The sequence below is a fragment of the Homalodisca vitripennis genome, chromosome 8 (assembly GCF_021130785.1).
Source record: "Homalodisca vitripennis isolate AUS2020 chromosome 8, UT_GWSS_2.1, whole genome shotgun sequence".
NCBI lineage: Eukaryota > Metazoa > Arthropoda > Insecta > Hemiptera > Cicadellidae > Homalodisca > Homalodisca vitripennis.
In genome coordinates this window covers 103835743-103860395 of record NC_060214.1, presented here as the reverse complement: position 1 = coordinate 103860395, position 24653 = coordinate 103835743, and the positions used below count along the sequence as shown (strand labels likewise).

The window sequence follows — 24653 nt, the reverse complement described above, 5'->3', positions numbered from 1 at the left end:
GTCCATACATATGTCATATATAGGTCGTGCTATATATATATATATATATATATATATATATATATATATATATATATATATATATATATATATATATATATATATAGTTCGTGCATTATTACATGTCCACACCACAAACACTGAGAAATACCTTTGGTTTTAAAGTATAACTTGATATCTGTGAAATATTTATTGCAAATAACGATGATGATTTGGTTCTCATCGTCTTATTTAAATATCATTGATCTATTGAATGAAGAAAATTAGATGTTCCATTGCTAATTATCAGGAATAATAAAAAATATATAAATTTTTAGCTACACTATTTCTATTTCATTATTAATTAGGAAGGGTAAACGTATACAAGCTCTAATACACATTATTAAAATTATCAACCCTGAGAAAGGCTTTCCATCAGCTTGGAAATCAAAAGATCAGCGCCGTTCTTGTTGACTTTCTCGAAATCCTTCATTGTTTCCTTACAGCGGGCAAACCATTGTTTTGTCAGTGGGAACTTGTCTTCAGTTGGGGACAACACCTGTAAGTATTACAAATCATTAGTATCTAAAAAAAAGACAACACAAAATTAGAAACCCCACTGAGATTAGTACTAGAACCAGTCATCCAAATTCACTAGTGTTGCCCAATATCTAGTATGGTAAATTGAAGGTCTGGCCGTAAGATAGCTCTGTGAACCGTACTCCACGTAGACTTCTCTTTTTTGGTTTTCTGTTCTGTAATGTTATTAATAAATTAATAAAAGCCAGTTCTACGGTTTTACTTGAAGAATAACTTAAAATTAATATTTATAATTTCTGAAAATAAACATCTATTCGCTGTTTGTATACTTTATTTACACAAATTTGCTGAGAATACAATTTTTACAAGTTTTATTCAAGACTTTTATATACTTCTTAGTGAAATACAATGTTTATTGCTGCCAAAAGATGAATAAACGTGTTTCTTCACTCAATCTTCTAAAAAAGGTTTTCTAAAAAAATACTTAACTTACAGTTCTGGGACCTGTTTTATTCAATTTATTAGGTCAAACAGGATAAGAAACAATTGAATTCGCCCTTAATATACCTTACCAGAATTTCAGGAAGACCTCGTTTTACATGGTGAGGTCCTGGCAAAATTTTTCGCTAGCCGAAAATCGCTAACTGAGCATGTCCAGACCCATGTCTATATAACCTTTTTTCATTATTTTTACATGTAGATTGAGCCCCAAAAGTGTCTGCATATCTTCGTGAATCACCCCGTATTGAACCAGTTTTGGGACTGGTTAAATTGTCCAGACTTCTGCTTTAAGTGCTTTTATGGTTTATGGAGTGAAACAAATTATTATATTTTCTGTTTTCAGAGAAATTGTAAGTGTGAGACTACCCAACCATGAACGAATCGAACTGTTTCGTAGATGCTACAGTAACAGTTATAGTTTATTTTTAGAAGATATAATAGAATTTGATGTAATTTTTAGTAAATTACTGAATTCGCACTTTACTCTACCTAAGCAACATTTCAGGAACATTTCTTTTTATATGGTGAGCTGAAATCCGGACGAAATCTTTCACTAGCCGTAACTCGCTAACGAAGCATTTCTGGACCCATGTTTATATAAAATGGTTTAATTATTTTTACATGTAAAATGAGCTCCCACAGTTTATTCATATCTTTGTGAAACCAACCTGTACAAGTATATAAATTTTTACAGTATGATCAGAAATCAAAGCGTGAGTTGGTTTTTTAACCATCGTTCTGGAAATAACATTTTTAAAGACATTTCAGAAAATTATTATTTTGAATTCAAGAATATCTACATAAATAACATATGAATGAAAAATACATTATCTTCAATTATCCTTCATAACCATAGAATAAAAATTTCATATTCTTCTCTGTTTTTCTCTGTTCCTAATTACAACAAATTCCTAAATCATACATTAAGTTACTACAATGGCTATGTGAAACCATGAAAATATTTTATATTTTTCTTGTCTTTTGAAAATATATCTGAAAGAGTTACCTCAAATACGTCCATATAAGTAACATAGCTATGGTCAGCAACAGTCAGAGTGTCTCCAGCTATGAACCTTTGTCCTGTCAGCAACTTCTCCACGTTCTCTTGGATCTCTTTGATTTTTGGAAACAGCTCTAATAATGGTATCTTACCAGCCCGCAACAAAGTTCTCTTGAAAAGAACACAGAAACAAAAGCCACAAGTTAACGCTTTCTAAGAATAATAAGTATCCTATAAAAGGTACTCATTTGAACTTTACGAGACATTTTCAAGTATTTCAGAAAATTTATTAATTGACTAAGAGCCATTATGTCATGCAGGAGAACTTACATCAATTTGCTCTTTGAATTTCGCAACAGTATTAAAAGAATTGTTTAAATACTCACAGCAGTCTCTTTCAACACGTAGAAAATATCGTTGCTGTAGTGCAGCCTTTGGTCAACAATTGCTCTCTTCTGGAGGTTTTTGGGATAAAGAGAATCTTCCTTGCCATATTTGGATACCAAGTAAGTATTTATTGCTTGACTGAAAGAGTACACATTGGAATTACAAACTATATTTTGATTTATTTATTTTTATCATAGCCGTTTTACAAGCTTTCTGATATACTTATCCTCGGTAAAATCTACTGATGATATCTTATTAGCTATATATCCATGCATTATGAGCTTACCTTCCCCAGAGAACAAACCCGTTGTCATCAATGGCAGGGATTGTATGGAGAGGATTTACCTGCAAAATAAGTACGGTTTGTTATGAATTAATATTTGGAATGTTCTCTTTACATTGCCAAAAATATTCGCCGAAACAAAAGTGGGAAATTATATAAATGAGAACTTAAGGGATGACAGAAAGGGTGATGATAGGGATGACTGTCGTGTATGGGATGATATGGGACATAAATCGTTTGCTACTACCTCCCACTAGAGTTACTCCAAATTCCACATCATTAACAGATTTGATATGTCCAAACTTACCAAATAAGTCTATTAGCAGAACAATATTTAGTTCACACAGGAATATCTTATCACACAACTCAATTATGCATAGTAAATATAAACTCTAAAAACCTAAACCTTTTAGATCATTTCAGAATATGAAGTTCAATATGAAACCCCTAGAAAAACTGAAGAACTTGCTAAAAGTTGAAAATTATACGTACATAATGTCAAAAATTCTGAGCAACATACAACTGTTTATTGATACAATGACTGCTGCAGTAAACGCTGCTTGCCCAATGAAAAAAGCATAAAATAGCCAGGAAACCACATGACAAAATAAGCTCAAAGACTGAAAGAGGAGTATCTGAAAAGTCTAGTCAGGTATCGGACATCAGGTAGTGACAAAGATAAGGCAGAAATGGCAACGGTCAAGAAGAATTCCGACCTTCTTTTCGATTTCAAACATCAGCAGACTACGTTAAGAAATATGATAATAAATTGAAAGTAATCTGGCAAGTAATTATTAAAGAAAGGAAAAAGTTAAATTATAAAATAGCTAAAAATTACAATAAACTGTGAAAAATAATACCATTGCATCAGAGACACTGGGCATAAACACCCAGCATTCAAGAGCTAACCAGCCGATGGTCCAGCAAACAATCAACTATCAATTCTCCAAGTTGTCTTGCACAAATAAGAAAGAAATAAAACCAAAAATGTCTACAAGAGTGAATGAGATTTCTGTTGTACAAATCAAACATTGCCATGGCGAGCTAACGACCTCTCTTGTTAGTATTCAAAAAATCTCTAACGACTGACAAAGCAGCTTTTCAACAGGTTTGAAAGTCGCAAAAGTATACCCGAAATTCAAGAGCGTATGCCACATAGATGAAAGTAACTCCCGAACTATCTCACTAATTCCTACTTTCTCTAAAGTAATCGAAAAGGGTTGTTTTGAAACGACTTATGGATAAGTATAACTTGTTCACAGAGTCACAGCACGGTGTTGTTAAAAAAAACTTCAACCTCCACAGCTTTAACTGAATTGATATAATCTATATTTGATCACATTGAGCAGGGTGAACTAACTACTACCATAATTCTGACTTAACCAAAGCTTTTTATTGCCTAGGACACGACTTGATCACTAGTAAACTGCAACATCTTGGCGTAAAAGGAACAATTTGTAAATGGTTTAAAAGCTATCCAGAGGGTAGGAGAAATAAATATGTATTTTACATTAAAAACTGGTGACTTATATCAAGCATACAAAGCAGAAAAAGGAGTCAGCTGGTCGGTATTAGACACACAACCAATGAAACAGTACATGTAATAAGATGTAAATCTCTACCTGTCACATGAGGAGTACTCCAGGAGTCAGTTTTGGGCCCAGTTATATTCATTTTATTGTGCTATGAATGACCTAAAAAAATATTTCTATCAATATTGCTCTACACTCTTGTATGCGGATGATACAATACTTCTCATAGCTCGCAACATAACTGACATTATAGAAAAAACATCCCCGGCAGACAAAACAGGATGCTAACGACTAAATTCACATATAAATTCCATAAATTTGCTTGCACCATTATAGAACTCTTTGCTGTCTGTATAGAAATCAATTGACATGCAAAATTTAAAGTCAGCAGACAAAATATTTGAATTTGATGTTGCCTTAATGGAATGAAGCTTCATTCAAAATATCAAGTCTATAGATCAGTTCGTTCCCAAGATATTGTCCTGACAGAGAGAGACAGAAAGACAGAAATGAATCTTATGCCAGCTCCTTGGCGATAGACTTAGTTAAAGCTCAGTCAATAAAGAAATCTTGTGTCAATAATGTCCTTATCTAACTCGATAGATAACCTATCAAACAAAGAAGGAATGTTTGTTGTATCTAGTATTGGTATAACAAACATTTATAGATTATGTATGTATATAGTATTCTTTGACTTTGGCTGGTTATTAACTACGATTTAGGTTTATACACTTGTAACTTATATAAACTTATCCATGTCTTTATAGATGACATAAATTTTAGCATTTATGCATCATATGAATTTACAACATGCAATAATTTACCTTCAAGTAATCTGGATCCAATTGTTCATCCTTAAACAGGTCAACAATCTTATATTGAACAGTCAAGCCGAGTTCGTGTATGACCAAGTCTACAGATCGAGCTGGTGGACTGACATCCATGTAGTAGAAAATCAGAGGCATGGCTAGAGAAAGGCAAACAATTAATTTTATATACTGCCAAATATCATAATTAGATCCTAGTCGAAAAATATCAGATCCTGTATCTACAAGTGCTATATAACAGTGACAACAGAGAAGAACCAAAATCGAAATATAAATTCTATAAACAGTACCTTTTGTCACTAATAATGCCTTAAAATTAGAGCCTTAAAAATAGGGAGTGCCGATGGCTGAGTGGTCTAAGACGTTGGAATTTGAGTCTGTGTTGGAGATAGCGCAGGTTCGACTCCTGTCCGTGACCGTTGCACTTTTTATCAGTACCATCGACCTTGTACTGTATCGACTCTCCCCCTTATTCTGTTTGATAAGATCCTCGCACAGGCCAGTGGTCCATGAGGACGGGCAGAATAAGGCTTAAAAGGGGATCGGCTTCTCCTTTAAATAAAAAAAAAATTAGTTTTGTTCGGATAGAAAATTTTTAATAAGTGTTGTTTTCTAGGAACCTTATTTTTATGACGGCGCCATTTACATCAATGGTATTAAATAATTTTAAAGTAAAACTGTCAATACCCATTTCCAAATGTTTAATGTATCCAGGAATCGAACACGTGACCTTTTTCTTAGAAAACCGCAGCCTTGCCCATATGCTAAGGTGAAGGTCATAATGACAAACCCAGGGCCGTGCTCAGCTTTAGCGGACCCTGGAAAATAAAATATTTGTTGTCTGGCCCCGTCATTAACCGCTACCCGCCTTCATACAAGTGTGGCGAATCGAGCCCGAACCCCAGTAAAATTGTCCGAAAAACAAAAGTTTGAGTATACGGGCCTGCGATAGTCCTAATGACCGCTCCATGTACTTTGTGTCATGCCTAAGTAGATATCGTTCAAATCCCATCAAAGTATGTTTTTTCTTTTCTTAATTTATATTATGTGTCCCAGAACTCTCCACCTTGTCAGATACTATACTTAGACTAAAGACAGACCGATATATCATATTCAAATTTTTATAACTCGATAATTATCCAGTTTTCGTTTAAAAAAATTTAATCTGAGAACGGCTTGTTGTAATACGTTAAAATTTGACAAAGAACTTTGTAAGAAAATTGCAACATGAAGGTATTAGTAAAGCTCTATTTGCCAAGTGGCGGCTCCTCAAAACCTTTAAACGTAAATATATTAAGATTGACATGTGATTAAAAAGTTACAATTATAATATTTTGTTCAGATAATTTATTTGTTGTTATTTATTATTTTATTAGTTATTTTATATTGTTAATTAATGGTGGATCCAGGGAGGGAGGGGTGGTAATATGCACTTCCCATTTTTTTATATGTAATTAATTTAAAACTTTTTGAGTTCATTTAAACCCCGTAAAACATTCTCACTAGGCATCAATAAATTCAGGTATCTAAACATATTACAAAATAAATATAAATAATATTTAAACTGTTAGTTAAATTTGTAACTGCCAAGAGGCACCCACCCCCAATTGTTGTCTCTGGATCCACCACTGTACCGCGTGTTCTGTATCCAGTCACCAAATTACTCAAACGTTGATTCAGTGGTGCAGATAAATGTTGTAGGCTTTTTAAGTTTGGAAAAGTAGATAAACCAATGTGACAATTCATTCGAAGCGGAATAAGAAAAACTCACGGACTTTATTCATTTATTGTTACAGACTATGTTTTAACAAATCTTCTACAATTCTTATGTGTACACTCGTTTTATCCTTAATGTTTTACGGAAAAAAAACTAACGTTATACCATCTTCTTAATTCTAGCAGTTATTTCTATTTTTATATCTATATTGGTACGTTAAACTAATTAAAAACCCAAAAAAATTTTGGCAAATTTATCATAGGTCTTATTAGAACTAATGAACTATCAAGAGAAACTAATTACACAACTTGCCTGGGTATAGAGGAGAGTTGTGATTCGTGATGCCTGTGCAGCCCTTAAAGAGTGATGACACTACGAAGTACACAGAACTACTGTGACTGTTCACGACCTCTTGACCTCAAATTTGGGACAGAGATATGAGGTAGCCACCACTACTTGTTGTTTCTTCCTGCATCATTATTTGGAACTGTGATAAATATTTAGTTATGTAACTCAAAATAAATAGCTTCTGATGATAAACCCCTTGTATGTTTTCATGTTCATTTTTCAATTAAATTTTACTGTGCGAATTTTACTCTTTGTTCAATCAGCATTATATGGTCTGATAAGAACCAAACCGGTCCTCAATCAGAAATAGCAAGCGTTGCAATGAGGCCTATAGAGTAAGGGTGCCATCATTTTAATGCCAGCTAGCCATCTGGCAACATATTACTAGACCGCGTATTTGGTAACAGATTAAAAAGGGCATATCCAGATTTTACATAATTTTTAGTCCGATCTGATATCGACATAGTTTGACGAGGTGGGACGTAAATTGAGATCAGGAGGGTACTGATCTAAAAAATCCCCTAGCTATCAGTGTGAGGTAGGTACGCGGCGCCTTAGGCGCCACCCCGCACTTCTGGCAAAGCAAGAAAAACATCCTTCGAGATAGCACCTAAATGCTAGCTTCATTTCTAGATCATTTCATTACGTGAGCACTCGTAAAAGTTAGTTAACTTTAACTTTTCCTATTTATAATACTTACGTATGTATTTAGTTACGTACATAGCCTACAAGAAATAGTTTGATAGGGAGGGACAGAGTGGTCTCCGGATTTAAAGTGCCATAAACTCTGTTTAAATGAGGCCTATAGAATGACAAGTCACTAACTAATTTAATTCCACTGGCCCATCTGACAACATATTACTAGACCATACCTGACTGCACATTAATTTTGAGCACTCAGTTCGTTTACACGTCACATGTAAAGTTCCTAGACAAAGTTTTAGATATATATTCAATATGTTAGTTTTACACTTGTATTAATAAATAAATCTGTAACTCTGAAAAAGTAACGTTATGATGTGTCGAATGGGGTCTTTCTTGAGCTAAACAAAATGTTTCGAGTAATGGATTAGCTTAATAACATATTTTAACTGAACATCGAGGCGACTTTAACTGTTTTATTTACGAGGATTTGTAAAGCGTAATGCGTCAAAGTTTTTGTGGATCTTTAGTTTTGTCGTACGCTTAATATAATAATGCGTGGAGCTTAACAGTACTAGGATGGTCATTTATATATAATAAAAGTAAATAAATCAATAGTTTTGTGGCCAAAAAAACTCAAATAAAATAAGCCTCTGTTACTAAGCCTAAATTTTTAGTGTAAATAAATTAAATACATAAACTTAGTCTATACATAGTAAAGTCATTTAAAGGAGAAGAATAAAATTACGCGTAATTTTTCATTTTTTTAATTGGCGAAGGTCGGTTATTCTGTACAGTCCACTGACAATGTGAACGTGACCTTGACAACAGAGCCGTGTTGCAGTGCAAACTACTCCTTCAATGCCTAACTGTCCAGCCGCTCGACTCCAGCACAACAGACAGTTCAGTTTGGTGCTATCTGTCATCCTCATGCCAATGCCATTAATGTCTAGTATGTGCTAATGCGATAAAGTTCGTCTGATTTGATGAAGGTGAAGTTGTTAACTTTACTGCTGTTGTGTGTTACCATATCGAAACAATCCTCTGTACTATCATTTTTGTAATTAGTGTTACGTGTAATGAAGATACTCATTTAATAGGAAGTAATGAGTTTAATGATCCCTGGTGACAGTGTTGGCGATGAATCAGCCAGCATCTTGTTCACACAAATAATCTGATATTTAGTTCGAGGGGAAGAGATCCTTTTTTGGGTGTACACTGCAGATATATGGAAAGGTCCATTTCAGCCCTGATTGGTTTAAGGGTTTGTTTTAGGGGTTGGGGTAAAGCTCAATCTGAATCGAGATAATTCAAATAAAAGTGGTTCAAGGAATTTTCCTGGGTTTAATATAGCCCTATTGCACGTGCTGTATTTTGCTATCTACGCAGATTGTTTGCCACCATACTACTGGGCGCGGGAGGAGTCATTTATCAACTTGAGTATGAAAATTTTGAGGATAACGCTTAAAAAATTCAGAAAACAGGAAACACGTGAAATGCACCATAAGGCAAATCAGTTTCTAAATGAATACGAGAACCAGGAATGAGTGTAGCAGATGTGCTATCCTCAGTTTTAACAAAAAGGTTTAAACGAATAGGAAATATTTAACATTTATAAATGAAACTATTCATTGGAAAACAGAATCTTGTTTTCAGAGGACACGATGAACGTCTTAATTCATTCAACAGGGGCAACTTTTTAGAACTGCTAGAACTAAGATCAAAACACATGGATGAATAAATTCAAACTTTAATAAAATCAGCAGTTCACTCATACAAAAGTGCTCAGTTAACAAAACGAGATAATAGAATGCATGCTTTATGAAATTGTGCAAGAAATGAGTGAGGCTTTAGTCCACTCAATAATTTGAGATGAACACACATTCACAGACATTTCATTCAGTGAACGACTACGCATCTGTGCATAAAAGACGAGTTTTGTATTTAGACGAGAAAAGTGAAATAAAAGAAATTATTTTGGGCTTTCTTGATGTTGCAGATACTACTGGTGAAAATGTGCATCATGCTATAAAACGTATCTACAACAGTTCACCATGCCCATTTGTATGATCTGGCTGTTAAGAGATTTTGTGAAGAAATGAGACAGCTTCAGAATTGCCTACCCACTGTACATAATCTGTACAAAATAATTAATGCATCTGCCAGCAGATTTTCTATTTAAGCAAAGCGGAGAAACAAAAATAAAAAGAATGGTGAGCTTGTCTCGAACTAGGTGGGCTGTTCGGCACAATGCCTCTAATGCTATTTTGAATCAACTTAAGGAAGAGTACAAAACTTTGGAAGTTAATGCAAATTATACAACAAATAGTAAAATTTCAGCAAAAGGGCATGGTCTAGCCAAACAAATTAGTGCCTTTGAATTTGTTTTCAGACTAAAACTATTGCACAATATGTTTAGTCAGACCAATGTCCTCTCCAAAGACCTGTAGAGTGAATCTAGTAGAGTGGATATTTCTAAGGCTTTTACAAAAGTTGAATCAGTCATTAACTTTTTAAAACTAGATAGAAATGACTATGGATTTAGTCGGGAATGGAATGAAGCAGAAGAGCATAGCAACAAATATGGCATGAAAGGTTAGTATGTTGAAAGACCAACACTCCCACAAATCGCAAATGGAAAATTCCGAAAAAAACTAGATACTAATGGCTGCTCAGAGACTTCATTGCATCCAATCTTCTGAACAAATATTCAAGATCGACATTTACTTTCCTGATCTCGACACAGTAATCGCAAGCTTGCAATCTAACTTTTCTCAGAACGACTATGGCAAAATCAATAATATTTCCCAATTAATACTAGAATAAAATAATATTAACAATAGAGTTGCTCTGAACATCCAGAAATTTTATTATTTGTCTGCAAGCTTCTCTATGCAACTCAAGTTCTTCTACTGTAATGCAAAGAATCATTTTATGAAAACCAACAAGAAAAATTTTAGAATAACTTTCCAAGAGTTAGCTAATTTTTTTATTCAGAATGACTTTCAGGAAAATTCACTGGATGTTTGGAAACTTTCACTTAAAAAAAATATCACTTTCTTGGCCCATCACAACAATAAGTGCTGAAAGATAATTCTCTACGTTATGAAGATTGAAAAAATAACTGCGAAGTACCATGACGGAAGATCACTTAAGTGGACTCGTCCTTATGGCTGAATAGAAAAGCTAAAATAGTGTTATTTTACAGATTTTCAAATCTAACTGAAAGGTGGCTCATGCTCCATTCAATAAAACTTGAACCTTATGTTTCCTACAAAAATTGTTCAGCTTACAATAATTGTTCATAACTTTTTCCTTTTAAATTGTTATAACCAATCATGTACAAAATAAACTTTAAAACGTTGTTTTGTGTGATTTATTTACAGCTATTTAGAAGATTATTATTTTGATTCCCGTCAATATCTTAAGAGTGTGAACTTGACTTTAACTGGAAAGAAAACGGAATGATTTTTCAGCATAATTATTGTTTTTAAATACTAAGTAATAAACTCTTAGTAAATTAACTCATTCAGTGTATTTGAATAGTATAATAAGAATAACTTTCTTTTAACCAATCAATATTCATAAAAGTAAAATAATAATGCACACCTCAGTAGATATGTTATCATGCAACTGCAATTTAAAAATCCTAACACCAGGTTTAGGCACTAAAAATATTGAGGAAGAGAAATAATAATAGGTTTTTCCTTCCAGTTGTTGAAATGTTAAAAATAAAAACTTAATCGTATGGTTGTACATAACTTTAAGGGCATTAAGTTCAAGTAGTTAATAGACTTTGTATCTATGCCCCCTCCCCAAACAAATTAATGGTCCACGCTACACCACCGATGATCTACTGATTAGTTTGTCAACTAAATCAATGATACATTTACATCCCCTAAGTCTGTGATGAATTCAGATGATTTTATTTTCAAATAAGCAACAAGATTTTAATTTAGTATATTTTTAGTAATTTAAGATAGTACTTTTACAATTGATATAGGGTGATAGCTTTCAGTAAGATTTCTAGATCCGTTCTTAAACATTGGGTAACATCTTGACAACTTGAGGAAAAACATTCTCTCTTACATTCCATTAATACATATAGTTAGATGATTATGTAAAGTTATGTGATAGATCTTCTTAAACACATGTATATTATATAAATTAAAATATTTTTGCTTCGAGTGTTTAAGTATTTTTGTCAGCTTTAGTGGTATCATCAAATGAGACTTCAGTGAGGTGATTTATATTAAAGCACATACTATTAAGATTATGCTTCTTAATATTGTCCTTTATTTGCTTAACAAAATTGATAAAACCATTGAAGATGTCAAACTGATCGAAAATTCAACAACTTCCAAACAAAAAGTCTAATGACATTAATTTTATGTCAATGTGGCTCATAAAAAAATGCTCAAAAGTGAAGCCACTGACCAAATTAGTTAATCTATCATTTCTAACAGGAGTCTTTCCCTCTCTCCTAAAATTGGCAAAAGTGCATCCAATTCATAAGAAAGATAACCTCAATTCAGTAAATAACTATCGCCCTGTCTCTGTTTTTCCCTGTATTGAGCAAAATATTCGAAAAAACCTTTTTTTTGTCAAGAATGCTAAATTTTTTTAAACAAACACAACCAACTTTCAGACGACCAATTTGGTTTCAGAAAGGGAAAGTCGATAATTGACGCTATAGTGAATCTTGTCGATATGGTTGTAGAGGGAATTGAAGGTCATAATCACACATTAAGTGTATTTATTGACCTTTCAAAAGCATTTGACTGTGTTGACCACAAAACACTGCTTGACAAATTAGAATCCCACGGCATTCGAGGCGTGCCACTTTTATGGATTAGTTCATTCCTAAACCATAGAACACAGGTCGTCCAAATTTCGAATCAAATTTCAAAACCTACTGCACTGAGATATGGAGTTCCCCAGGGATCAATACTCAGTCCAATTCTTTTCCTGATATATGTTAATGACATTGAATCATCACTACTGCATGGAAAGCTTGTGCAGTACGCAGATGACACGACTCTCTGTTTTAGAGGAGGTACAAAACAAAATTTAGAAATACAGACCTTTGTTGACCTTAACAATTGTGTCCAACATTTCAATAGCCTCAATCTTCAAATAAACTCATCAAAATCAAATTTCCTAAACTTTTCAAGGTTCTCTATAGATATTGAAAGAGGTCCTGCTGTTATGTTTGCAGATACATTATTGGAAGAAGTCTATTCTTCAAAGTTCCTTGGAATACACCTTGATCGAGGGTTGACATGGAAAAATCACATTGATTATGTTTGTGCCAAATTATCCTCAGGAGTTTATGTCTTAAGATCTTTGGCAAAATACTGCCCAAGTCAGGTACTGATTACGGCGTACTACGGGCTAATTTTTCCCCACCTTTCGTATTGAATCGTTTTGTGGGGAGCCTGTGCAAACAACCATTTTATGAGAGTTTTCAAATTACAAAAAAAAAGCAATTCGCATTATCGCTAATTTAAACTTCAGAGAGTCGTGCAGGACAGCGTTTAAAAATTTGCAACTGTTAACTTTGCCATGTCTCTACATCCTAGAAACAACCTTATATTATTTGTCTAAATGTGCCTTAACCAGAGGACGAGACATACATGAATATGAGACAAGAGGCAGAGATAACTACCGTTCGGGAATGCACAGAACGGTGGTTTATGAACATTTGCCTTCGCAGGCAGGTGTTCATTTTATAAACAGATTGCCAAACAAAATTAAAAATGCCTCAACGCCCAAGGTGTTAAAAACTCGTATCAAACTCAGCCTGGCATCAAACGCTTTCTACAGTGTTGATGAGTTTCTGGCATTCAACTGGGAGACCACGCGATGAGGAAACTGACTCCAGCGCCGAAAGTGGGCGTAATTGGCATGGAATGAATGGGAAGTGAATGTTTGAATGTTGTAAGTTTAAATGTGGCCTTGATGTGGGATGAATGGAAAAAATTTAGACATGAAAATTGACGTTTGCTATGCAATGTATATTGTCCAACTGCAATTAAACGATTTGATTTGATATTCGTTCTTATTGAATTTCAAGATGCCTCACATTTCTTATTGCTAGTCTCTACTTTTTTCTGCATTGTGTGCCATATTTCGCCTTCTTTGACATATTTTTATAAAGTTTTTTAAGATCAGGAGCATATTTATTATGAAGCCAGTCACCATTTTGTCCAAAAACTACAGTTTCTTTTTTCTCTAGCCCAGTTTCCTTGTAGTTATTTTTAGACTCTTGATTTCCTCATCTGTGGAATATTACTTATAATATGGAAAAAATACCAATATATTAATTACAACCAAGGTGAATATTTTTTTTAATGTTTGGGCATATTATGATCCTCGTTATTAAGTAAGATAACTCCAGACTGAGAACAATAAACTGTTATTCAAATCATCAGTCCACGTGGAGCTGAACAAAAGGAATTTTGTTCTTTGCTTTAAAATTTTTTTGAAGTATAAATATTTATTTTTAAGATAAGATAATCAGTAAAAATATAAAATTATGTGACATAACTTGATTGGTGCAAATAAAAAGAATGTTATTTACACAATGGTTTTCCTGCAATTGAAGCAAAAATAAACTTGTCAAAAAATTGATCTTACAAATATCTCAGCTAAGTTCTCAGCCAGATGGTTGCCATTTTATTTCAGTATAATAACTGTTTATTTTTTATTTCACATCTTCATTAATTATAAGTATAGTATAGAGAAAAATAGTTTTTTATAAATTTAGTTGGAATTCTGGATTATTAAAACAACCCTTATTAATATTTTAGCTCTCACAAAACTTAATTATTTTGAATCATCCCAAGAACTATTTATTTACATATGCTTAAAATAACTTGTCAGTATTGCCCTTAATTTTAAAAATTAACTATTTTTTGCTATTTAGTTATTTTCATACTTTTCCAGTAGTGAGAGGTTCCCTATTTATTTTATTTTTGTAATGTTTCTCTCTTGCTCCTTTAATGGTTGATATTATAAAATTTAGGATTTTATGACTGGTCCTATCTTTAGTTTCAATGCAAAAGAATATAAAACCATAATTATGAATAAAACTTTAAGACTTAGATTAACCATAAACTAATTCACCACATTCTCCACTAATCAGTCTTTACCTTTTGGTTTCTTTCTAGTCTTCTTTCCAGTCTACAGGTGGCTCATGTATAAATATAATAATAGTTCCTTCTAGACATTGGGCAGCCTATCATCAATCTCTTGATTTTGTAGAAAGAGATAATGTCAAACTAATAAAAACAAATTTCTGTAATAATAAATACATCTTGTAAACAAATGTTCCTAGTTTACTACATACCCTGATAGTTTAGTCAAACCAAAACCAATATTAAAACAAAACAAACAATAAATATGAATGAGATATTTACAGACCAGTATAATTATTGTGATTAGATGTATCCTTTGTACTGATGATCTTTGCAAAGGACTATTTTGTTACATAGGCCTTAAAACAAAACAACAGAATCCACACTGAACATTGAACAATTGAATCAACAATGAAAGTTGTCTTCTAATGAACAATTTAAAAGAATTTAAGGTCTTATTTTTTATATTTGATTAAGGCTTTTGGCACTGTTGAAGACTTTTGGGAATCCCCACTGGATGTGAGAGGTAGTCAACCAAAGATAATGGACTCTCAATGTACCCCTTCCTCCAAATCAAGAGAATCAGAAAACATAGGCTGCCCAATGTCTTGAAGGAAGTATTATATTTATACATAAGCCACTTGTAGACTGGTAAGAAGGCTAGAAAGAAACCAAAAGGTAAAGACTGGTTACTGGAGCATGTAGTAAATTAGTGTACGGATAATCAAATTATTTTAAACTTTTATTCATAATTATTTAAGGTGTAATCAAATAATGTCACGGATGTTTAACATTGACTATAGTTTATTATATTTTCTTTTTTTCTCTGTGAATAAAAGTGTTACTTATTTAAATATCATACGATTGTACACAATTATTTGTTTACAATTTTAAATTTATTTATTATACTTTTTCGATACCATAATGGTTCCTCATAAGACCAATGTTTAAATATTCGCTAACTCTTGGCCGAATGCCATTTTTGACATACATCATTATCAACTCACTGTTCCTAATATAGAAAAGAAGCTTCATGTACAGTTTCAAGTCTGTAGGTCAATTCGTTTTCGAGATATCATGTGGACAGACAGACAGACAGACATATATGAAATTTTTCCAGTCCCTCACATGAGAATTTGCTAAAGCTCAGCCAATTATTTATTTTCAGTTGTGGGCTATAAAAGTCGTGATTTCAAGGTTTTACTTGATATCTATTGTTTTTATGTATTATCGTCTCCTCTTACTCCATTATGGAAAACAACACTGGTGATAATAAAACCCAAATTACTTTTAGGCTATACAAGGAGTGATAAAAATTATGTTGAATGAACGTAAATAGCAGCAACTGCTGTGCTACATCTATATGATGTAACTTGCCTAGTAGCTTGATCTGGTGAGACAACCAGCGACAAGTTACAACATGCTTGAGCTTGTCAGTTGACTGCCAAAGCTGCTAGGGTGAGGTCGTGTTGCACATCAGGGATTTTGAAAAATGCATTAATATTAAGTTTTGTATTAAGTTGCAAAGAAATACCAAAGAAGCTCATGAAGTGTTTAAATCTTTATATGGTGATAATTTGGTAACTCTGAAGACTGTATACAAGTAGTATGAACTATTTGAAAGGGAAATGAGTCGGTTGAAGATGAGCAGCGCTCAGGATCTCAAAAACAGATGACAATGTGCAACATGTAGAAACTCGCTTATTCTTTAAAACAAGCAAATGACTATTCGCTTGCTATCAGATCTTAAGACTTCATATGGTTCCGTTCAAAGCATTTTAACTGATAATTTGCAAATGAGACGAGTGAGTGCAAAATTTTTCCCTAGACTTTTGAGTGATGAAGAGAAAGAAACTCGTGCATCAGTCTGCACAGAGTTAAAGGAATCTGCACTTCAAGCAGATCCGGACTCATTGCCAAAATTGTAACTGGAAATGAAAGTTAGGTCTATGGATATGACCCTGAGATGAAAATGCAGAGTTCCAAATGGAAAACCTGTGCACCTCCTCTCCTTAAAAGGCACGTCATCAAAATCAAACATCAAGGTCATGGTTTTTCTAATATAAGGGCATAGCATGCTCAGAGTTCATTCCAAAGGGAAAGACAGTGATCTTTGATTTTTATAAGGGCATACTGCAACTTCTGCTCCTCCAAAAATTAAAACTGAGCTTAAAGGAGAACATTTTTACACCATTCTTGAAATTGAGATGTATTTACACTTAATGTAGTGTAACATAAATTCTTGGGTTTAAAGTATTATGATATAGCAAATACTTGACCAGCTAAAGTAAACAATAATAATACTCTCAGCCCCATGCGAAAATCATAGTAATGGTATTAATGCGAATATCATAGTAACCACTTAATGCAGAGTTACATATGTGCTTGGGCTGAAAATATTATGATATAGCAATACTGGACCAGCTAAAATAAACAGTAATAATACTCTCAGCCCCATGCGAAGATTCATAGTAGTGGTATTTACAATTACTATAGAATAACATAGATGCCTGAGTTTGCAAGTGTTACATATCATTGAACTATTAAATGAGGAAAATTGCTAGACATTCCATTGCTAGTAATCAGGAGTAATAAAAAATATGTAAGTTTTCAGCCACGCAAATTCCAATTTATTATTAATTAAGAAGGGTAAATGTATACAAGCTCTAATATACGTTATGAAAATGATCAACCCTTAGAAAGGCTTTCCTTCACCATGGAAATCAATAGATCAGCACCAGTCTTGTTGACTTTCTCGAAATCCTTCATTGTTTCCTTACAGCGGACAAACCATTGTTTTGTCAGTGGAAACTTGTCTTCAGTTGGGGACAACGCCTGTAAGTATTACAAATCATTAATATCTTAAGCAAAGACAACACAAAACTAGACATCCCAATGAGGATAGTACTAGAACCAGTCAACCACATTCACTAGTGTTGCCCTATATCCAGTATGACAGATTCAAGGTCTGGCTGTAAGATGGCACTGTGAGCAGTACTCCAAGAAGAATTTTCTATTATGTGTTTTCTCAGCTCTAAAGTAATGAATAAATTAGCCAATAAAAAAATAAAATAAAATAAAAATAAAAAAGCCAATTCTAAGTCTTATTGGAGAAATAACCAGAAATTACTATTTTTAAACATTTTAAAAATCTATCAACCTTTATTGCAGTATTTATGAAAGAGTTCCATTTGGTTCTTGGTTGGGTTCACCTTTTTTTAGATCCACTCTTACAGCTCTTTAAGGTAGCTTTCCTGAAAACAGGAATATCTAATCATTTTGTCATCACTTAATAAATTATTATAGGCAATTAAAACAGAAATGTTGGGTAATTTAGAAATCAAACCCCCTAAACAGCCCAATATAAGAATATAAATTTTACAGTATGTATATGACTTATGCTTTCAGAGATTGAGTTAGGTTTTCAATGGCCATTAAGGAAATCACTATTTTAAAGACATCACATTAGTAAAAAACTTGTTTTTAATAAAATTGTATGTAGGCAAATAACATTTGTGTGATAAAAAAAATATAAAAACTTCAAACGAACTTCATAAACATACCATAACAATTTCATATTCTTGTCTGTTTTCCTCTTTACCTAAATACAAGATGCTCCGAAATAATACTTTAAATACTTACTGAGTACAATTATAAAAATATCTTCTATTTCTTGTTTTTGGAAAATATATACCTGAAAGGGTTTTAGCTACAAAATGTTCATTAAATTATTAACAGACCACTGATACACACTACCATATATGTATTAGATTAGTTAAACAATATTTCTGATTGTTCTATTAGATTTTCATGCAATCAAACAGTTGTGAAAATATTTGTTCTTAAAAGCTATTTTCTTCAGTCCTTCCGTATCAATTAGCGCCTTTCATTTAAGAAAAGTATTGATTTCATTTCTCTTTTATGTTTTATTTATATATATCATAGTGACATAACAACACCTTTCCTTATCGCAACTTTTATATTCTCGTTGAATTCAAATAACAATATCACAAATACAATATCTCATATTATTTGATAATGAAATATTGTCCATCACATGACAAAATACACCAACAACTGTTACCTCCAATATGTCCAGATAAGTAATATAGCTATGGTCAGCCACAGTGAGAGTGTCTCCAGCTATGAACCTCTGTCCTGTCAGCAACTTCTCCACATTCTCTTGAATATCTTTGATTTTTGCAAGCTGCTCTGGTGATGGCATCTTACCAGCCCGTATCAGTGGTCTCTTGAGGAAAAGACATAAACCAAAACCACAAGTTAAGGATTTATAAGAATAATATACATCCTATCAAAAGTACTATTTTAACTTTGAGATAGTCAAGAAAATTTATCTTGACTAAGAGCCATTATATCATGCAGAAGAACTTATATAAATTTGCTTTTTGAATTTCGTAACGGTAATAAAATAATTAGTTAAATACTCACAGCAGTATCTTTCAACATGTAGAATATGTCATTGCTGTAGTGCAGTCTCTGGTCAACAATTGCTCTCTTCTGGAGGTTTTTTGGATAAAGAGAATCTTCCTTGCCATATTTGGATACCAAGTAAGTATTTATTGGTTGACTGAAAGAGTACACATTGGAATTACAAACTATATTTTGATTGATTTATTTTTATTATGGCTTTTATTACTAGCTTACTGATATACTTCTCCTTGTTAAAATCTACTGGTGATATCTTATTAGATATATTGACATGCATTATGAACTTACCTTCCCCAGAGGACAAACCCGTTGTCATCAATGGCAGGGATTGTATGGAGAGGATTTACCTGCAAAATAAGTACGGTTTGTTATGAATGGATATTTGTTACCCTTTTTCGTATTTGCTGTATGTCTTCTCTAAGGAATTTTCTATTTACATTATGCCACAAATATTCACTGAAACAAAAGTGGAATATGATATAAATAAACAAGTTAAGGAATGACAGAATAAGTGCTGATAGGGCTGACTGGTGGTTGAATATTACCCTGAATTAAAACAACCCAAATTCCACACACGTTCCATTCTTGACCATAGCAACAAAGCCTGTATATTTAGCAAAGAACGTTGGACATAATCAGTATAACCCCCATCAAATTTTAATATAAAAGCATTTACGTAATTAACACAAGATAGGAATACGCCATACCACTGGATGCTTAATCAACTTCGCTGACTTAGCATACAAAATTTTAAGTCTATAGCTCATTTTGTTCTTGAGATCTGCTGTGAATGTACAGACAGACAATCATACAAAAAAGAAATGTTGATGTCATTCCCGACAGACAAAAAGGATGCCAATCTAAGGAGTAAAATGACGTCTAAATCCAATAAATTTACGTGCACCATTATAGAACTCATTCTTGTCTATAAAGAAATCAAGTTACATGCAAAATCTAAAGTCAGCAGATCAGATTTAAAATCAAAATTTTAAATCTTTAAATTTGATGTAGCCTTAACGGAAACAAAGCTTCATGCAAAACATCAAGTCTGTAGTAGATCAGTTCAGTTCGTTCCCAAGATATCGTGCTGACAAGAGAGACAGACAGACAGAAATGAAACTTATGCCAGCTCATTGGTGCTGGACTTAGTTAAAGCTAAATCAATAATTATTATACTTGTGCCAATTATATACTTATCTAACTTGATAGATAAGCTATCAAGCAACCTGCAATGTTCATTATGTTTGTTGTATCTAGTATTGCAATAACAAACATTGATAGATGAGAGTGGATGTCTGTGTATAGTATTCTTTGACCTTGACTGGTTATTAAAAAGGATTTAGATTAGTACACTTGTGAATTTATATATATATACTAGCTGTTTCCCGCGGCTTCGCAAGCTTTTCGTAAGTTTTTGCCCGCATATGAGCATTTCTGGTTGAAGTAAATTATATTTCCAACCCCGATGTAGATTTTACCTTGATGTCACGATCAAGAAAATATGTCAAAAATGTATTGTACATGCATAATGTATTTTATTACAAAGTGGTCTACCACTCAACCTTTAAGTTCAACCAAAAATTTAGTTTAGACAATTATACATCATAACTTAGCGCCTTCAAATAGTGTTTCACTGTTTAATATACGTATCTATCTCGTAATTGCAGGTTATAATGTGCAGGCGCTTTGAAAACTTTTCTTCATTTTATTCGTTTATATTCACGACATAAGCGAATAATTCAGATAATAACTATCCTATCTTCTAAGTTAGACTAAATTACGGATACATGTGAAATTTGATTGAAATTGGTTCAGTCGTTTTGGAGTTTATTGGCAACATACATCGTGACTCAAGATTTTTATATATATAAGATATATCACCTTATGAAGTTGCAACAAATGTCTTTATAGATGTAGTAAATGTTTTGAATTATAAACAGAGCATAAAGTTTTTGTATGAAATTTACAACATGTAATAAAGTGCTACTAGTATACTAGTATTACCTTCAAGAAATCAGGATCCAAGTGTTCATCCTTAAGCAGGTTAACAATCTTATATTGAACAGTCAAGCCGAGTTCGTGTATGACCAAGTCTACAGATCGAGCTGGTGGACTGATATCCATGTAGTAGAAAAACAGAGGCATGGCTATAGAAAGGCAAACAATTAATTTTATATACTGCCAGATATCATAATTAGATCCTATTTGAAAAATATCAGATCCTAGACTTTTTCTGACAGTTACAACAGAAAAAGAATATATACATTCTTTAAATTGTGTGTCATTTGTAATGCCTTAAAATAATTAGTTTTGTTCCAATGAAAAATGTAATAAGAGCTGTTTCCAAAAAAAATTATGTTTATGACAAAGGCATTTAAATGTATAATACTTGAAATTCTTTTAAGGGAAAATGGTCAAAACCCATTTGCAAATTTCTATGACTGACTTACCTGAAATCGAACACATGACTTCTTTGTTAGAAAACCACAATCTTACTCCTTCGCTACGGAGAAGCTCATAATGTCATAATGTTAATGACAGCTCTATATAAACTACATTATGCTTGAGAAGATTTCGTTCAAACCCATCAAAGTATTTTTTTTCTTTTGCTAATTATGTTGGATGTCCCTGAACACTCTACAAGCCTTTTCATGCACTTCTTAGACTAAAGATAGACCAAAAATCATATACTTTATTATATATAAAAATTCTATAGTTACCCATTTTTACACTTTAAGAAATTTAATTTGAAAACAATTTGCTGAAATTTTTACAGAGCTTTATCACCCAATTACCTAATGTCAAGAGTTAAGTCATTGACAAGCTTTATTTTCTAAGTGGTGGCTCTTAGAGTCTTTGTAGGTAAATAACTTGCAAATGAAAATTCTAACGATGTGTACCTGATTAAGTGTTCCAATAGCCAGATATTTATGATGGTTTGCTTTATCCCAAAGTGTTATTATTTACTGCTCACTATACACACATACAACTCTGACTTCAACCAATAAAACAACATACTTCTGTTTATAGACAAAGAAATCAACTAATATTCAGTGGTGAACTCAGAGGGGGGAGGGGTTAGTAAGATGTACTTCCCAAATGTTTGTATGTAATGAATTAAAATCCTTTTGGAGTTCATTTAAACTCCTTAAAACATTCTCATTAAATAGGCATCTACCCCCAATTATTGTCTCTGGATCCACCACTGTAACGAGCTATGTATGTTCTCACAAAATTACTCAAACTGTTTTTTATGCTTGGAAAAGCAGATAAACCAATGTCACATTTCATTTGAAGCGGAATAAGTAAAACTCAGAGACTTTATTCATTTTTGCTAAAGACTAGTTTTTATCAAATCTTCAACAATTCGTATATGTACACTCTTTCTTTCCTTAGTTTTTTACAGAAAACCTAATGTTCTCAATTCTAGTGATTATTTATATTTTTAAACATATATTGGTACGTTAAACTAATCAAAAACAAAAAAATATTGTTTGGTGAATTTATCATAGGTCTAATTACAACTAATGAATTATCGTGAGAAACTAATTACAAAACTTGCCTGGTTATATGAATAATATGATTTGTATTGCCTGTGCAGCCCTAAAAAGTGATGACACTACGGAGTACACAAGGACTACTGTGATTATTCACGACCTCTTGACCTAAAAGTTTGGTCATAGATATGAGGAAGCCACAACTACTTGTTGTTGCTTCCTACATCATTATTTGGAACTGTGATAAATTTTTATTTCTCTTACTCAAAATAAATAGCATTTTATGATGACCCCTTGTATGTTTTTTTACTAAAAACTAAAAAATTACAAAATAAATATTAAGAGTATTAAAAATGTTAGTTGAATTTGGTTTCTTTTGGTCCAAGAAAGAAATGTAAAGGATTTAATTTTTGGTCTAAAGGTCAAACGGCTGTTGGTTCTTTTCTGTGTCTGTCTGTGCATTAACTCTTTGTTATGTTTTGTTGAATCCTTTGGTTCTTCGTTGTATCGGTTTATGGCACATAAAATAGAATTACAGAATTATAATTAGTATTGGGTACTGAATGAAAAAAGAGATTTGGATGTTATGTGTTTTTGTAGTGTTACACTGATTTCATACCATAAGTAAGTTGTTACATTCCATTGTTAGTTACAATTAATGAATTATTGAGAGAAACTAATTACAAGACTCGCCTGAGTATAGAAGAGAGATGTGATGCTTGATGCCGCCTAAAAGAGTGATGACACTAGGAATGGACAGAGGCTACTGTGATTATTTGCGACCTTGACCATAAGAGTGGGACAGAGCTATGAGCAGCCACCATTATACACTACTTATTATTTCTTCCTGCATCATTGTCTGGAAATGTGATAACATTTTAACTTATCTTACACAAAACAAATAACTTCTGCTGGTGAACCTCTTGTAGATGTCTCATGATTGATTATTCAATAAAAGTTAATTCTGTGCATTTTTCTCTTTGTTAAATCAACATTATACAGGGTGAGTCAGAAATATGGTAAAATATTTTAAGACGTGATTGTTTTCAGTTCACCTGCTGAAATTAAGTGATTCTGAAATATTTTGTTCTTACTTTTCTGTTACTAGCTGTTACCAATCAGATACTCATTCCTTATTATAAAACAGCAAAAGTTTGCTGTGTAGTGTAATACGTGAGTAGTCAATTTCATAACTTTTTCAGACATTTAGTTAACTTTGCTTATTATGGTTGTTTTCAGAATTAAATTCTTTACAATCTGTATTCAATCAATCAATCATTTTCTTTATTTGGAATTTCGTAGAGAAATACAAAGGCGTCAATATGTTATAAATTACTAAAAGTAACAGTAAACAATATGTCAACATAAATTTTAAAGTCATATGGATAACAGTACAGTGAAGTGTCCGTATCAGTTATTGGGTTTTAGAAACTCTGCTAGACTGTAGAAGGGTCGGTCTGTAAGCCATCTGCTCAGCTCCCTCCTCAAGTCCTGCCCTTTAAGTCCTCTAATGTTGTCGGGAAGGTGATTATGAAGCTTGCAGCCAATGTAGAGTGGTTGTCTTTCATACAAGGTGAGTCTATGTTGAGGTGTCACGAAGAAGGATGCATGCCTGGTATTGTAGTTATGTAGTTATTAGCAAAAACAATTTGTTTATTGGTCATTTAACAATGTTATTGGACATCAAACATTTAAGATGGTATTTTTGTTATTAGATTCTTGGCAAATTTCATACTTTTTCTCAAAAACTGGTCACACTACAACCTCTAGAGTGGTTTTATTTGATTTTCCTTATAAATCCACCTTATTTGA

General features: G+C 32.8%; 1 protein-coding gene across 4 annotated transcripts; it reads right to left on the bottom strand.

The window, feature by feature from the left end:
- Nucleotides 1-257: 257 nt before the first annotated feature.
- LOC124367831 (glutathione S-transferase 1-like) lies at nt 258-23676 on the bottom strand. Of its 4 annotated transcripts, none has more exons than XM_046824972.1 (6): nt 22907-23102; nt 5047-5189; nt 2694-2752; nt 2407-2545; nt 2027-2191; nt 258-538 (listed from the first exon to the last, which is right to left on the bottom strand). In XM_046824972.1, the coding sequence occupies exons 2-6, from the start codon at nt 5185-5187 to the stop codon at nt 392-394; spliced, it is 651 nt and encodes a 216-aa protein (XP_046680928.1). In that variant the 5' UTR covers nt 5188-5189; nt 22907-23102; the 3' UTR covers nt 258-391. The 4 variants fall into 4 exon arrangements, with proteins under 4 accessions (XP_046680928.1, XP_046680927.1, XP_046680926.1 ...); XM_046824971.1 differs by lacking the exon at nt 22907-23102 and adding an exon at nt 23535-23676 and having other exon boundaries at nt 271-538; XM_046824970.1 differs by lacking the exons at nt 2027-2191; nt 2407-2545; nt 2694-2752; nt 5047-5189; nt 22907-23102 and adding exons at nt 18980-19144; nt 19345-19483; nt 19633-19691; nt 21349-21491; nt 23535-23638 and having other exon boundaries at nt 377-538.
- Between the last annotated feature and the right edge of the window lie 977 nt (nt 23677-24653).

Bases quoted from the DNA above. Each gene is read 5' to 3' on its own strand.
- LOC124367831 (XM_046824971.1), bottom strand. From the start codon at position 5,187: ATGCCTCTGATTTTCTACTACATGGATGTCAGTCCACCAGCTCGATCT. The intron at 2,192-2,406 runs GTGAGTATTTAA...GTTCTTTTCAAG, and splicing joins ACGTGTTGAAAGAGACTGCT to AGAACTTTGTTGCGGGCTGG. The intron at 539-2,026 runs GTAACTCTTTCA...TAATACTTACAG, and splicing joins CTTATATGGACGTATTTGAG to GTGTTGTCCCCAACTGAAGA.